At 34.5% G+C, this 17654-nt stretch overlaps 1 protein-coding gene across 1 annotated transcript; it reads left to right on the top strand.

Annotated features, from left to right (window-relative positions):
• The first annotated feature begins 11443 nt into the window (after positions 1–11443).
• LOC131028559 (glycerol-3-phosphate 2-O-acyltransferase 6) lies at positions 11444–14450 on the top strand. Its single transcript, XM_057958862.2, has 3 exons — positions 11444–11828; positions 11914–12546; positions 13310–14450. The coding sequence occupies exons 2-3, from the start codon at positions 11938–11940 to the stop codon at positions 14174–14176; spliced, it is 1476 nt and encodes a 491-aa protein (XP_057814845.1). The 5' UTR covers positions 11444–11828; positions 11914–11937; the 3' UTR covers positions 14177–14450.
• Positions 14451–17654: the final 3204 nt, after the last annotated feature.

Genomic DNA, 17654 nt, shown 5'->3' with positions numbered 1-17654 from the left:
AAATCACCAAGATTAAAAATGCGTAAGACAAATGATGGTTCATGCTCTTTTCATGTTAGAGATCCTATTTTCATTAATCTAGATGATGAAATGGATGATGATGTTGTTCATGCTAACAATGTTGATTTTGATGATATGTATGATCTTGTTGATGTTAATAATGATCTAGCTTCACATTTTTCAGAAGAATTAACCCTAACTCCTAGTGAAAAAAAGTGACTCATCAATAGAGTATGGTCCTTGTCTGGAACTTGCAATAGCTCCATCTATTGTGCTTAAAGTGGCTCCTCTTACATCTTTTCCACCTTCCAAAAATAATATTCAACAAGATTGGGAGGTGGATGATTTTCTTGATTAGCTTCATTTGTGTCATATATCCTCTCTTGTTTGTCCATAATGTGTTTCCCTCGTGAAGTGTGTTTTTAAGGTTCTCTTTAGATAACCCTTATCACTATGTTTATGCAAGGTAATAAAGAGGTTGAATCTATTGTGACATTCTTCTATTTGTATCTCAATTCTTCTGTATGTTGTCCCTTGTGTTTTCTACTTGGGGACAGTGTAAAGCATTGAGATCTCTTTTGGTCTCTTCCATGTTGACTCAAAAGATACACGTTCCCTTCCTCCATTGTGCTTATGGATCCACTACCTTTGGGGGATGAGGTCAATTCAATACAAAGATTCATGATATACATTATTTATCATAAGAGCATATTGACTCCAAAGTTGGTAGATCCCTTATGTGCTTTTATGTTTTGTGGCTATTATCATTTGATTTGTCCTTTCTTGGGGGCATCTTATTGTGGTAGCATGCTTGTCTTTTGGATGAATTATACCTTAAAAAATTGCTCCCAATAAGGTGTATGCAATCACTTTAATGTGGGGGCATACACTCTACTCAATGTTACACTTTATGCACACACCATGACATGTTTCTATACTCAAGTTACATTGCAAACTGAGCCTTTTGCTTTGTAATTTGGTATTTTTCCTTTACATGACTTATAGTTAGAAAATCTTACTAGGTTAGTAGTCATTTTCTCTCTCTCTTTTCTCTTTCTTGTGATGTTCCTTTTATCTTGATATTGGGGTAGTAAGATCCTAACATCCTTGGGGTCTTGGTGTGTCTTATCTCTTTGATATCTTGATGAAAGTTTTCAGTGTAGACCTTTGTACTTTACCATGAGTATGCTTAGTTTCATACTCTTGCTAAAGTGGGGGCTAAATGTAGCATCCTAAATTGCACTCACCTATAATTTTATCCTCACTTAGGTCTCACTTTGGTGTTCTTTCATCCAAGGCCTAATTGAAATGATGATTTTGCCCACATCACTCATTTGCCTCACATTTTCACCAATTTTCCATCTTAGCCCATTAGGACCAAGGTGTATATGCCCTGAGCTTCTTAAATTGGCCCCCTCTAATGGTCACCTTTGATGAGCAGGAAATTTGGCCTTGTGTTGACCTGTTGTAGAAATTCAATTGAATTTTTGACAAGCAAAAATAAAAGGAGGTCTACCCCTTTCATTTTTACCATAATTCAATTCCTAATCAACTCAAGTGAGAAAAAATGAGATCCTACATTCAAGTGAGAAATCAATTAAGTCTTCAATCAAGCATTGGAGCAAAAGTGAAGTCAAGATTAAAACATTAGAGAATTCTTATTCTATGTTTTATGAAGACAACCTACATGAAACCCTAATTCCTTTGTGGAGACAAACAAAACTTCATTAAGGTATATCATAACTGTTTCAATATTTTCAGCCTTTCCCTCAAAAGAAAAGTATTTTACTGTAGTCTTTCCTTTACATTTTCAATTTAATTTCATGGTTAATTCCAAAACCGAGGTTTAACCTAAGGCAAATCATGATTCCCAACATATTTCCCCTTTTCACTGTGTCTAGGAATAGGTACAAAGTTGTAATCAAGAGGATCAACATAATTCACATAGATGAACAGGTTCAACTTTCGACGAAAATAAATTTAGAGGACCGTGGAAAATTGATACTACCTAGTCCCGAAAAATTAGCTTGAACTTTTAGGAATATATATGAAACATATTCTTCTGCTCATATCCAGGTTGGTAGCTTCGTACGAAATCTATAACTCTCTATTTTTGTCAGATTGCTTCAATAGTTCACTATCTTGTACTAATCTTCAACAATTCAATTCAAGGAGGATAAAGCCCTATTAAAGGAACCATGAACTGGTTAGAATCTTGGTCTTTCAAGGCTAGATCTATTATATTCCTCTCCTCCTTAATGTAATTGGTTAATTAAGTCATTTAGTGGTTTTATTATCTTAATTTAACCTTAAACCTACTTTTCCACCATTACACGTAACAAAAATATAGCCTTTTGTGATTTGTATTTTATGTCTAAGATTTTTTATTAAGTCTCATTTTTTGCGATCCCTTGTTTTTATCATTTCTTTTGTGTGATATTTTCAATGTTAAGTGATCTTTTAATTCTCATTTCACCTTCTATATTATGTCTTTATCACCTTCATGTGCTTTTGCCTAGATGTTTCATGTTATGCCTCCCGTTTGGGGCATTTCCATCATGATTATCTATTTTGGATGTTACATATTTTTATCTCATGATGTTTACACACTTACACATGATCTTTATGCTTACATGCTTATCTTGTGGTTCATAAGGATTGTCATGCTTACACAAGTTTATTTAGTGATTATATTTTTACATGCCTATCTAGGCCTAAAATTTGATGGTCTATATGGTCATTTTTCACTTTTGGACCGTATATGACAACTTGAAAATTTATTAGATCATATGGATTGATATGCTATATTTTCATAAAACCGTATATATGACACTTTAATAAACCATAAAAATTTATTATAATTAAACACAACATAGTATTCTAATTCATAATATTAATATTTACTATTAAAAAAAAACTAATTTAGAATTTATTGAAAAGACAAGATATAACTGTTTCTAATTTTTAAAATATTAAAATATGGATTTTCATAATAGTTTCTATTTTTTACATGAATTTAGAAACTTGTCATAATAGATCAAATTTAAATTTTGACATTTATTATTACTAATAATTATTAATCAATATAAATATATAATATATATGGTCTTATAATGTTTATTATAAATATATATTAAATTAGGATATTTTCAAAACACAATATAACTATACACGACATTATCTTGAATATTTTTTGGTGTGAATTTAGAAACTTAATAAATTTAATATTTTTGTATATATCATTAATTTATCATTGTTTTCTGATTTTGCACTCTTTTTATAATTTTTTTTGACAATTAATATTTTTCTTAAAACATCAAATGAAAGACATTGAAATGATTAAGCAGTCATAAAAAGTTCATATGACATGTAGTGGGTGACCATCAACTTTAAGTAAAAAATGACAATGAGAAAAACCTAACTTAATTGGGACTTCATGCATCCTAATCCTTATCTTTATCTTATCCATTCCTTTTTCAAGGTCAATTCTATGAGAACTAACATGAACATGTTTCATTGTCAAAACTTGAAATTAAACCCAAAACTTTTAAAATTGAATTGCCCAAGTTGACTTCCTACAATGTGTTACTTGTCAAGTTGAATGTGATATATTTAATTACACGCTAGTGTATTATAAAGGACACATCCAATTCATTTTTGGGTGCATTATGAAAGGAAGCTAAGTGTGAAATAATGCTTCTAAATGCTATATCTAACAAGGGAGTGAATGCAAAAATTTCTTACAAACCCTTTAATAAATTATAGGTTAGATGCTCATAATCGATATTAGTTTCAAACAAATAACACCATATTTATGAGAAAAAATCCTTATGGGAAAAAAACCCACACTATAAAACATAGAGCCCAATTGTATTATAGTAACAAAGATTACAATACAATGCACACAAAGCTAATTCTCTTTAGGAGATGATACAACAATAGAGAAATCTGGAGCAATTCTAGCATCATAACAACTTCTCCCATATAAAAGGTAGGGGCCCATGGTTTCCAAAACCATCTCCCATGCTTAGATAGTTAAATGGTGTCCAAAATAACAACTTTCTATATCATTGACACATTGCAAATAACACTTTCTAAAGCACTCACACCTATCTTTCCATAATAGTAACTTTCCATAGGCCCTACACCCACTTATATAGAAACTACCAAATCTATAATTAGGTATCCACCATGCATAAATTACCTAATAAAAAGAACTCAACAATAAAATGAAAGGAGGCGGGAGTGGGAGTAGTGTGAAGGTTGTGGTTGAAGGGGATGTTGCAGGTGAGGAAGGAGAGTCAAAGGATGCAAAGGACGATGGGGAGGTAGTTCACATGTCTACTACAATGTTTGTTATTATTTCTAAGTGTGTGGTTTGCAAGGGGAAGATGGAGCACATGCGTGGAGGAGGGGCTAGGGATTTGGGAGTGAATGAAGATGAAGGGGAAGATGGAGATCCTAGCATGGATGTGGTTCCTCCTCGAGCGGGATGTTTTATGGCATTGTTTACCTCTTCTCTTTCCTTTCTCAACATGGATCTCATAGGCTATGACACATGCTTTTTTGTTTGGCTTCTTCATGCGTTTGTGGTCTCTGTTCTTTCCATGATGTTTGTTGTTTATGGTGGATCTCCTTTAGTGGAGTGGGTTTTGGTGCTGATGGTTTGTCCTTTGTTGGTTTTTTGGACCTTGTGCTTCTCTATTTCCATTCTTTTCATGTGGGGTTTTGTTCCTACTTTGGCTCGAATCTTATTTTTCATGTTTTTGTTTGAGAGCTTGTTGATGGGCTTGGTTAGGGTTTGGTGTTCCTTCCCTCTTGTCTCCTTTTTTGCTAGTTCTATTGAGGTGGAGAGTGGATGGTTGGGTGAAGATGGATGGAGTCTTTTGGGGGCTTTTGTTGCCCTATTTCTTGAGGTTCTGGGAGCCTTTCTAAAACTCAATATTCTAACAAACAGGTGTTGTTTTAATATTTTGTCACTGGATCTGGTGGGGTTGAATGGTGGTTGGCTTGTTCAGCTGATGGTCTATTTCTCTTCAGTTCATATTGAGGTGGGTTTTCTTCCTATTGAGGTGGTAAGGAGTTGTGCTAGTAGGGATCTAACTTTCAAATGGATTGTCTTTGCTAGTTTGAACTTGATGGTTTTGGGAGCCAAGTCAAAACCCAATATGAAGGTTTGGGGAGCCTTTCAAACCATTTGATTCAGGTTTGGGGAGCCTTTCAAAATCCTCTGGTTCAGTTGGTGGTCCATTTCTCTTTAGTTCCTGTTAAGGTGGGTCTTCTTCCTATTGAGGTAGAGAGAAGTTGTGCTGGAAGGGAGATGACTTTCAGATGGATTGCCTTTACTAGTTTCAACTTGATGGTTTTGGGAGCCAAGTCAAAACCCAATATGAAGGTTTGGGGAGCCTTTCAAAACCCTCTAGTTCCAAATTGTTCCTTTATGCTTCTCTTCAAGACTCTAGTTGTTATGGTTTTGGGATCCTTGCCTAAAACCTAATGTTTAGGTTATGGGTGCTTGGAAAAACCCTTGGTACTTGGTGCAAGTTAAGGGAGCCTTGATAAAACCCTTGGATTTTCTTGTATTGACATCTTTTGGTGTTGTTTGAGTTTTTTGGTGGATGGATTTGACCTCCTTTTTTTAGCTAGTTCTTCAATGATTATTCTTTAATGTTAGGTTGAGGTTGGGCTATTGGTAGTCTATGTTGTATCTTTGGCAACATTCTTCTTTAGGTTCTAGATCCGTGCAAAATCTAAGGGTTTCAGGTCCCCTCAAAACATGTTTGATCCTTACTCAAACAATAAATATAGATTTCCAAATAGAACTCTCTGTGACTCTTTAGTCCCGACATAACAATTTCCAAATTGTATCTTTGGCAACATTCTTCTTTGGGTTCTAGATCCATGCAAAATCCGAGGGTTCCAGGTCCCTTCATTTAACTTGTTGTATGGGGTTTCAGGTCCCCTCAAAACATGTTTGATCCTTACTCAAACAATAAATATAGATTGCCAAACAAAACTCTCCATGACTCTTTAGTCCTGGCATAGCAATTTCCAAACTTGCCAATGTTAGATCAACCATTAACGAGACACATGTCACCAAAGGGAACCTCCTACAAATTATACAAATTCCTTTCCCCAAGATGAGTACCCAAGTGACAAGTGGCACATTTTCATGCTCCTCACTTTATATATAGAAAGCCAACTTGCAATTGGATCCCGCAAAGTGATATAGAAAAATAGTAAGTTAACATTTAGGATATAATTAATAAAATAAACAAATACTAACCCAATATTGTGACTCTAAGGTTGATACACCCTAATCCCAACACATTCATCATCTATTTAAGCATCACATAGCATTATAATTAAAATAATGGAGCGCCATTGCATCATTAACTTATAAGTGCATCTATATTGAATGACACATTAGAGCATTTTACATGGCTTCTTGTGTCTTTAATCTTGTTCCTAACTTGTAAAATTAGAATCTAGGGTAAATGAAAAAAGAGTAAGTCCTTACTTAGCGAATTTCCAAAGGTCTCATCTCAAGACTACTTATTTTATAAAGATAGTTTCTAAATAGAAAGGCAGACATATATTATATAAATGTGGAAGTATATCGTATACTTCTATTGCATAGTGATTGAATCCATAGGAATTGTTCAATTTAATAAGCTTATAGATCAATTTAATAGGTGTAGATTTGAACCATAAATTTTTTTAATAATTCAGGCAATACCTACACCAAATATGCTCACAAAGCATTATTTGAATCTTAGAGTGAAATCTTCAACATAGAATGCTAATCACTCTTTGCCAGTTTGAAAAGTATGCTAGTATATCCATTGCTATCTCAACTAACTAATATGAGGTAATTTTATGTCTATTGCCTATTTTCTTTATTCACTCCTAGATTATTTAAAAGGTAGTATTTTTTTTTACTCTGACTTATGTTTAGGGTACAATAATCAATACATATTTGTCATGAAATTGATTAGGAGTTTTTGTAATATATATGGGTCACTATTATTGCAATTATTATACCTTTGACTGTAATTGCAGATTAATAGTAAGTATACACATAAGCAAGTGGTACAACTTACTTGTCACAATTAAATCTAGGACTTCTACTCTTAAGAGTTACAACTAATAGTTTCCCTAACATGTTATGCACACAATCATGATAAATATTTATCACTATGATTATTATACCTTCAAATAAACTTGTCAATTCATAAGTAAACAATTTGGGAAGTGGTCCAACTTAATTGACACAACTAAAATCTAAGTCTTCTTGCTCTCACTTACAACAATAATGGTCTCCTTGACACATTATACATACAAGCATGAATCTCAATGCTAGAAACCATTGCTATCTATAAAAGGCAATTTAACAACCATTGCTATCTCAACTAACTAATCTAAGGCAATTTAACAACCATTGCTTATTAGCTTTATTCACTCCTAGATTATTTGAAGGGTAGCTTTCTTTATTTCCTTTGAGTTGTGTTTAAGGTACAACAATCAATACATATCCATCATGAATTAATTGAGAGTTTTTATAATATATATGGTTCACTATCATTGTAATTATTGTATCTTTGAGTGCAATTGTCAATTAACAATAAGGATACACAAGCAAGAGGCACAACTTACTTGACACAATCAAATCTAAGATTTTTACTCTCAAGAACTGCAACTAATAGTTCCCCTAGAACTGCAACTAATACTTCCCCTAACACATTATGCACATAAGCATGATTAATATTTATTACTAAGATTATTATACCTGCAAATACAATTTTGTTAATTCATAATAAGTAAACAAATTAGGAAGTAGTGCACCTTAATTGCAACAACCAAAACGTTCAAGGGGTTGAGCTTAACTGGTTAAAACACTGGGTTCTCACTGTGGAGACCCAAGTTCAATTCCCAATAGGGACATCTGAAGTGGAATTCTAAGTTGTGACTCTTGGCCTTCCATAGGATGGGGAAGGTCTTGGGGTCAATCTAATCAAACATAATAATAATAATAATGATTCAAAGATATGTAAATGGGATGGGGCCCCTACTATGTCCCCATTGGTTCATAGCTCCAGTCAAAAGCTATTCAGGCTTTGGCCAATTACCGATCAAAATAAAATAAAATTGCAACAACCAAAACCTAAGACTTCTTGCTCTCACAATAACTAATAGTGTCCTTGACACTTTATGCACACAAACATGAATCACAGTGGTAGAGAGGAATGAAAGTTGAGCTAAGGCAAATTTATATCTTGTTGAGTCCACACTTCGTTTATAAATGACACCGATCAGTTTGCCTAGGCAATTTGATTTGGAAAATGAAAAAAAAAAATTTTGATATACATGACAAAGTGCATCAACCAATTTACCTAAATAAAAACCATGAAGCAAAGTGCATCGATCAATTTCCCTAAAATCAATGGCCACGAAGTAAAGTGCACCAATCGATTTCCCTAAACAACATTCATGAAAAAAAGTGCATCAAATGATTTTCGTAAATGACAATCATGAAAAGTTCCATTTTGAATATTTCATATAGATGCAAAAAGTTCGCATTTTAGTTCAACTAATATAAGAAGTTGAAAATATATAAATTAATTAAACACAACCATCTTTCTCTCGTTTACCTAATAAACTTCTTTAATCTTAAGATACATTTTAAGCTTATCAACAACATGTAAGAACAAAATCTTTTGAGTCCAAAGACATGATTTTATGGCATTAGCTAGAAAAATGTATGACAAACTAAGGCAAGATTCTCTTTACATAAAAATATCATGTACAAAACAATATTTCTTTATTCACTCCTAAATTATTTGAAAGTAGCATTATTTGTTTCCTCTTAGTTGTGTTTAGGGTACAACAATCAATACATATCTATCATGAATTGATTGGGAGTTTTCATAACATATATGGGTCACTATCATTGTAATTATTGTATATAATGCATTAGCAAGTGGTACAATTTTCATGGTAGAATTAAATCTAGGACTTTTACTCTCAACGGTTGTAACTAGTAGTCTCCCTAACACATTATGCATGCAAGCATGATGAATATTTATCATTATAATAATTATACCTTCAAATACAATAGCTAATTCATATTGAGTAAACAAATTAGAAAGTAGTTCAACTTAATTGACACAACAAAAATCTAAGACTTCCTACTCTCAAGAACCACACTTAACATTCTCCAAAACACATTAGTAATCAAGATCTTCAACTTAAGATAGATTTTTAGTTTGTCAACAACATGCAAGGACCAAATCTAAGGCTTCCTACCCTAAAATACTACAATTCTACATTCTCCATAATGCATTATTAATCAAGATGTTCATCGTTAAGATATATTTTTAACATGCAAGGATCAAATCTAAGATTTCGTACTCTCAAGAACTAAAACTAACAAACTCCATAACACATTATTAATCAAGATCTTCAACCTTTAGATAGATTTTTAGTTTACCCACAACATGTAAGGACCAAATCTAAGACTTCCTACTCTCAAGAACTACAACTTACATTCTCCATAATGCATTGCTAATCAAGATCTTCAACCTTAAGATAGATTTTTAGTTTACCAACACCACGTAATAACCGAATCCAAGAGTTCCTACTCTCAATAACTATAGCTAATATTCTCCATAATGCATTATTAATCAAGATCTTCAACCTTAAGATGTATTTTTAGTTTACCCACAACATGTAAGGACCAAATCTAAGACTTCCTACTCTCAAGAACTACAACAAACCTTCTCCATTTCACATTATTAATCAAGGTCTTCAACCTTAGATAGATTTTTAGTTTATCAACAACATGTAAGGACCAAATCTAGGATTTCCTACTCTCAAGAACTACAACTAACATTCTCCATAACACATTATTAATCAAGATCTTCAACCTTAAGATTGATTTTTAGTTTAACAACAACACGTAAGGACCAAATCTAAGACTTCCTACTCTTAAGAACTAAAATTAACGTTCTCCATATCACATTATTAATCAAGATCTTCAACCTTAAGATAGATTTTTAGTTTACCAACAAGAAGTAAGAACCAAATACATGATATCAACACCACTTAATGACCAAATCCAAGACTTCCTACTCTCAAGAACTACAATTAACATTCTCCATAATACATTATTAATCGAGATCTTCAAGCTTAAGATAGATTTTTAATTTATCAACACCACATAATGACCAAATCTGAGACTTCCCACTCTCAAGAACTACAACTAACATTCTCCATAACACATTGCTAATCAAGATCTTTGACTTTAAGATAGTTTTTTAGTTTATCAACACCACGTAATGACCAAATCCAAGACTTGCTACTCAGCTAATGTTCTCCATAACCCATTATTAATCAAGATCTTCAACCTTAAAAAAAATTAATTTTTAGTTTATCAATAACATCTAAAGGTCAAATCTAAGACTTGGACCAAATCTCGAATTTCCTATGCAAAGTTAACATTCTCCATAACACATTATTAATTAAGATCTTCAACTTTAAGATAGATATTTATGTCGAGAGGCATCTACAATGACATCAAAGTGTCTGTAATGAAACATGCCATGTTTTAGCTTTTGTGGAGGTATTATTTTATTACTCCAAATAAAAATAGAACCCTCGCCACTTGTCTCAAGCTACATTCACAATTTTTTGCATGCAGGACTTTAATGGATTTCTATTCTTGGTGTTTAGTATTTTAGAAGAACGATTATTTTAGTGATGATTCTCTTCTATTATAAGATATCTCTCGACATATTTTACATATATTTTTAAAATATAAGTATACTTGTTAGTTTACCAACAACATGCAATGACCAAATACATGAATTTATGGCATTGGTTAGAACAAACTAAGGTAAGCTAATGCAAGACTGCCAAATCTAAGACTTCCTACTCTCAAAAACTACAACTAACATTCTCTATATCACATTATTAATCAAGATCTTCAATCTTAAGATAGATTTTTAATTTACCAACAACACGTAAGAACCAAATACACAATATTATGGCATTGTCTAGAACAAAGTAAGGTAAGCCAATGCAAGACTGCCAAATCTAAGACTTCCTAATCTCAAGAACTACAACTAACGTTCTCTATATCACATAATTAATCAACATCTTTAACCTTAAGACAGATATTTAGTTTACCAACAACACATACGAACCAATTACATGATTTTATGACATTGACTGTAACAAAGTAAGGTAAACCAAAGGCAGACTGTTTTTACATATAATAATGTAAATACAAAATACAAAATAGTAAAAATTCAAAGCATGCTTCTTGACCCATTATTTAAAAGTCTAAATATCAATGAGTACCGTGTGGGAGTGAATAAACTCTCAGAGGTTACGTGAGGTGGAGGAGGAGCCGATGGTGTGAAGAAAGAAAGAAAAAAGCTGTCTTTTTCCTTCCTACTTGCCAACCATCATCTCCAACCATTTTGTAGGCTCATTAAGATTTGAAATCTCCAGCTGGAAGGTTTTTCATGCTCAACGGTGGAGATTGGGTCCTGTTCTCGATCGGGCGGGCCATAAGTAGCAGACAGTTTTTATATATTAAAAAGAGGAGATGAATATGGGCACCTAACAGAGCAAGCTTAGGTGGGGATTGAGTGTGGCCGTAATGACAAATCCAACTGGTTGTCTCCATTTCATTTAATGTTTCACAGCGTCTCACCTTCCCCACACCGGCCAACTCTAGATTGGCGACTTGCTTCTTCTGCATCGCAAGACTCGCTTGTCAATTGGCTTCATTTAAATAGTCCGTGTCCAAGCCGCTGTTGTAGGTGAGTATTCGTGGGTTCTTGCTTTATAAGTAGTTCTGTGTGACCCAGACGCTTTGCTTATATACATATGCTCAAGCTGGTGCAGAGCTAGCTCGGGGATTTGGAGAAAATGGGGTTCGATGTGATAAGTAAATGCAGCTCTGAAGGGCGGGAGGGGCAGACTGTGGCTGCGGATTTGGATGGCACCATGCTCAGATCGAGAAGCTCTTTTCCTTATTTCATGCTGGTGGCCATGGAGGGCGGGAGTCTCCTGCGGGGCATTGTTCTTTTGGCCAGCACGCCCTTGATTTGGTTCGTTTATGCTCTCGTGTCTGAGGCGGCAGGGATTCAAATGCTGATTTTCATTTCCTTTGCTGGGCTCAAGATCCGGGACATTGAGTTGGTGTCCAGGGCTGTTTTGCCCAAATTTTATGCAGAGGATGTGCATCCGGAGACCTGGAGGGTGTTTAGTTCGTTTGGGAAGAGGTATATCGTGACTGCTAATCCAAGGATCATGGTGGAGCCCTTTGTGAAGAATTATTTGGGAGCGGATAAGGTTCTTGGAACGGAGCTTGAGGTTTCTAAGTCTGGGCGGGCGACTGGATTTGTGAAGAAGCCTGGGGTTCTGGTAGGGCATTTGAAGAAAGAGGCCGTTGAGGCCGAATTTGGCCCGAATGCTGCGCCTGATCTCGGCCTTGGCGATCGGGAAACGGATCATCCTTTTATGTCCATTTGCAAGGTGAAGATCTTTAAAGCTTTTCGTTTCTTTCACCCTGCTCTGTTCCTGGACCTGTGAAGAACTTCAATGCTTTTCCCTTCTTTGCAAGGTGAAGAACTTTAAAGCTTTAAAGTTCTATATGCAAGGTGAAGAATTTTGAAAATTTTCGTTTCTTTCACCCTGCTCTGTTCCTGGACATGTGAAGAACTTCAAAGCTTTTCCCTTCTTTGCAAGGTGAAAAGCTTTAAAATCCTATATGCAAGGTGAAGAATTTTGAAATTTTCGTTTCTTTCACCCTGCTCTGTTCCTGGACCTGTGAAGAACTTCAAAGCTTTTCCCTTCTTTGCAAGGTGAAGAACTTTAAAGCTTTAAAGTTCTATATGCAAGGTGAAGAATTTTGAAAATTTTCGTTTCTTTCACCCTGCACTGATCCTGGACCTTTGAAGAATTTTAGTTTAAAGCTTTTCGTTTCTCACCCTGCCCTGTTCCTGCACCTGTAAAGAACTTCAATGCTTTTCGTTTCTTTGCAAGGTGAAGAACTTTAAAGAAGAAGCTTTAAAGTTCTATTTGCAAGGTGAAGAATTTTAAAGCTTTTCATTTCTTTCACCCTGTACTTGTTCCTTTCATGTCTATTTGCAAGGTGAAGAACTTCAAAGCTCTTCGTCCCTTGCACCCTGCCCTGTTCCTGGACCTGTGATTCAGCCATTCTGGCATGTTTTAGGGTTCCTGGCATGTCTTAGGAGTTTTCTTTAATTAACTTGAACATGGCTTTCTGGTTGAGCAGGAGGGTTTCATGGTCCCGAAAATGAAGGTCGAGGCAGTCCCCAGGAACAAGCTTCTGAGCCCTATTGTGTTCCATGACGGTCGCCTGGTGCAGAGACCTACTCCTCTGGTGGCGCTTCTCACTTTCCTCTGGTTGCCAATCGGCTTTTTGTTTGCACTAATCCGGGTCTTCGGCAACATTCCTCTCCCTGAGAAGTATGTTCGAACCTCCTACAAGATGATGGGAATCAAGCTTGTGGTGAAAGGAACTCCTCCTCCGGGCCCAAAGAGGGGCGAAAAGGGCGTGCTCTTTGTCTGTGACCACAGGACTCTGCTCGACCCGGTGGTAATGGCGGTCGCCCTGGGGCGAAAGGTGAGTGCTGTGACCTACAGCATTAGCCGCTTCTCTGAAATCATTTCCCCCATTAGGACCGTCCGGCTCACCCGGAACCGTGAAAAGGATGCCGCAAACATAAAACGCCTTCTTGAAGATGGCGATCTGGTGATTTGTCCGGAGGGAACGACCTGCAGGGAGCCCTTTCTGCTCCGTTTCAGTGCCCTTTTCGCAGAGCTAACAGACCGCATTGTGCCTGTAGCCATCTGCAATAAAATGAGCATGTTCCATGGCACTACCGTCCGTGGGTGGAAGGGATTTGACCCGTTTTTCTTCTTCATGAATCCGATGCCCACTTATGAGATCACTTTTCTGGATCAGTTGCCTACTGAGCTCACCTGCGCTGGTGGGAAATCCGCCTTCGAAGTTGCTAATTACATTCAGAGGGTGTTGGCTGGTACTCTTGGCTATGAATGCACCAATTTCACGAGGAAAGACAAGTATTCTTGGCTCGCTGGTAATGACGGCACTGTCTCCTCCAAACGAACCACCTGAGCCATTCTCATTCTGCTTTCCCACTGCCCAACGCCGAGATCCCAACATTCATCAATTAAATATTCTTAGATTATATTATTATACCATTGGAAGGATATACAGCACACTACCAGAAGATTTTAAAGCGCTTTCACAGGGAAACTGCTCGTGTCGACTCGACTCAACTTAGCACAGCTCCGTTCAATGGAATTGAAATCCCTCGGAATCTGCCATCGTTGCTGTTATTGTTAAATCTATATTATAATTGTTCTTACAGTTGGATTAGTTTTTTTTACCGGGTGGAAATTCAGTGTCGCCTATTTGTTGTTGAGAATTTAACCCTCGGAATCTGCCATCGTTGCTGTTATTGTTAAATCTATATTATAATTGTTCTTACAGTTGGATTAGTTTTTTTTACCGGGTGGAAATTCAGTGTCGCCTATTTGTTGTTGAGAATTTAAGCACCAGTGTACCTAATTCAATTCACTCTTAATATCAATTGGACAGATTATAATATCCCAACGGCTTATCAATTATGGACTGGTTCAGTACGGTTTCAAAAATGTGTTATTAATGTTTTGTTGTTGCATGTTAAATTTTATTGGTGTTTTTGACATGTTAGATTCTTCCATCAAACTTGTTACCGGCGTGGGCTCGCCTCAATTTTAAAAAATGATTTCAGGTTATTTCATGTACGCGCTTTTCAGGGATTACAGGCTATAAATTGCGTACATGTTTTTGAATGCCTGTCAACAAGCTATTGAAAATGGTGGTTTTGCATGTTAAGCTCGTCTATTAAATCTTTTGATTTTGTTTCGTGTTAGATCTGGCCATGAATAACCGTGCGCGAGTAGGTTATGTAATTACTAATAGGCTTACGTCCTGTTTTTGTTTTTTTTGGGCTTGTCGATTATTTTCATGAGTAATTAAATATAATAATATTTTGTATTATAAATTCGTAGATTTGTTATTAGAAGTGTGATGGATATGTACCATGTTAATTGAAATGTATGGTGGATAATAGTCATCGTGTGTTTTGGATTTTTAGTCTTTTTGGATCTTTAAGTGTGTCAAGTAAAGGTAGGATTTGAATTTTGGGCCTCTTTTTGGATCTTCTTTATTCTAGCTTGACTTTTTGAGAAGAGGTGGGTTTATAGTGACTACATATTGTAATTAGAAAGTATTGAGGATCTTAGTTATATGAACACGTTGAAATGCTCGTGCAAGAAGCAATGAGGGGATTAGTTATACCTATAATACTTTGAGGTATCAATTGATGTAGGGAGAAATGGTGGTGTTAATTATTATGGTTGACAGAGTACATTGAAATGTTGATGCAAGTAGCAATGAGGGTGCTAGTTATACCTAATACATTGAGGCGCTGATGTACGAAGAAATGAAGGTGTAGGCAGCATGTCAAGATAATGACTAATAGTACAATGAAAGTATTCGTAACCTAAATTGAACTCTTGACAACATAAAATAAATATGATTTTTATCACTTTAAAGTATGTATGAATATTACTATATAAATAAAACATTTTACCTTTAGAAAATCTATGATGAGATGTAAAATTATTTCAATCAATTGTTTTGAGATTCAATTGTGTGTAAATTTTTGCATCCGAAAACAAAAATTTACACTTGATCTATTCCGGAAACAACGTATTGAGATCTCATGGATTGTGGAAACCTTATGTCTATTATGTAAAATTATTATTTAATTGTTTGATATTTAGGTAGAGTTGTGGCCATCTTTAATATCTTCATGTCATTTTGCTACAAAATGATGTGCAAGAAAGTGTCCCGTCTTATTAAAATAATCGGATTAATGCAGCATCCCGTGTGAATGGTTACAATTTTTTTTTTTCGAGTCACCATGTACTAATATCACAATGTAAAGAATACGTTCTACCTCCAATAACTTTGTGAATGAGGCTTCAATTTTTACTAGTTGTTTCATATTTGAGTAGAATCATGCTATTTCTAAATTTAGCTAGAAAACAAGAATAAGAAAAAAAAAAATGCATTCTATTAAGATTACTCACATTACATCAGAAATATTTCATATTACTATATAAAGAATGACCTCGTTTAATATCTATGTAAAATCATGATCATCTCTAATATTTTCAAGTCTTTAAACTGAAAATAATAACAAGAATTAAACAAAAAAGAATGACTTATTAAGATCAAAAATATTTTAAGAATATACCAACATTACTACTAAAAATGTAAAAAATTGATATTTAAATAGAGCCCTACGGCTACCCTTTCTAATATTTCCATATTGATCATTCAAGTGAAAATGAAATTTTAGCTGCAAAAACGGTGGAGAAGAATTTAATGCAACAAGACATGCATCATATTAAGATAACTCAAAAAAAGCATTTCATGAGTCACGTCACTTTTTTACAGATTGAATTGGGACCTACTCAACACACCTTTTACTAATGTTTTTAAATTCTAATTATTATGAAGGTGTACTAAGGTTAAAAAATGGTGTTTTTTCTTTAATAGAATATGATAAAACAAAAATGGTGTTTTTTCTTTAATAGAATATGGAAAAACGCTCATGAGCATGAGACTGATTTTCATCGAACTTGCATGAGCTTTGTCTCCAACATTTTTACGTTACCAGATAACGTGTTGCATGTTACAAATTATAGGTGGCCAATTCCGGACAGATTTTTATTTAATTTTAATAAAATTTACGCTGTGAACAGTTTGAGAGAAGTGTGAAAACGTCCGTACATAATACTAACTACTCCTTATCTACCTCTGCTACAAGTACAGCTAATTGATATAATATAGGATATAATATATGATATTGAATTATCTATAATCTTATGATATAATAAGTACAGCTAATTGATATAATATATGATCTTTAATTATCTATAATCTTATGAAAAAATTTAAAACAATCTATACAAAATCTATTAAAACGACCTATATAATCTCATAAATGAATTGCAACAATCAATCCAAAATCTATCCCATAAACAACTAATACAGTCTGATCAACCTTGTTTTTTTGCTAGCACAGAATCTTGCTGAGTCAGCATGAGCAGGGACACGTGTTCAACACAGTTGGTCATAAATATGGTGCGTGTTTCCCTACCTAAAGCTTTTGGGCATTCAATTTTCACAACGACTTTTATATGTCTGCATTAAATTAAGGGAAACACATTAAATTTAAACTTTTGTTTAATCATCGCTTTGTCTTTATTATCGATTTGTATCATGATGAGTGCCAAAATAATAAATCCCTGATTAATTATTCACGTTTTTTTAGTAGGTATTACCATTAATCATATTTTAAACCAAATGACTATGAGACACTTGTTTTTACACAGTTAATTTCAGGAAAAGAATCTGTCGGCGTTGACATGATTACTCAAATGTTTAAGATTCATTTAAAAAAAATGTTGATTAGTATTTATGAGGCGTGGATTGATATTTTTTAATTTTAATGTTGATTTAGGAAAAGTAAACA

This window comes from Cryptomeria japonica, chromosome 8 (assembly GCF_030272615.1).
Source record: "Cryptomeria japonica chromosome 8, Sugi_1.0, whole genome shotgun sequence".
Lineage (NCBI taxonomy): Eukaryota > Viridiplantae > Streptophyta > Pinopsida > Cupressales > Cupressaceae > Cryptomeria > Cryptomeria japonica.
Note: the sequence above shows the minus strand (reverse complement) of the source record. Positions and strands in the feature narration are given on the sequence as shown.

Excerpts from the sequence above, each read along its gene's own strand:
- LOC131028559 (XM_057958862.2), top strand. The coding sequence starts at position 11,938 with ATGGGGTTCGATGTGATAAGTAAATGCAGCTCTGAAGGGCGGGAGGGG. Across the intron at positions 12,547-13,309 it reads CTTTTATGTCCATTTGCAAG|GAGGGTTTCATGGTCCCGAA; the intron begins GTGAAGATCTTT and ends CTGGTTGAGCAG.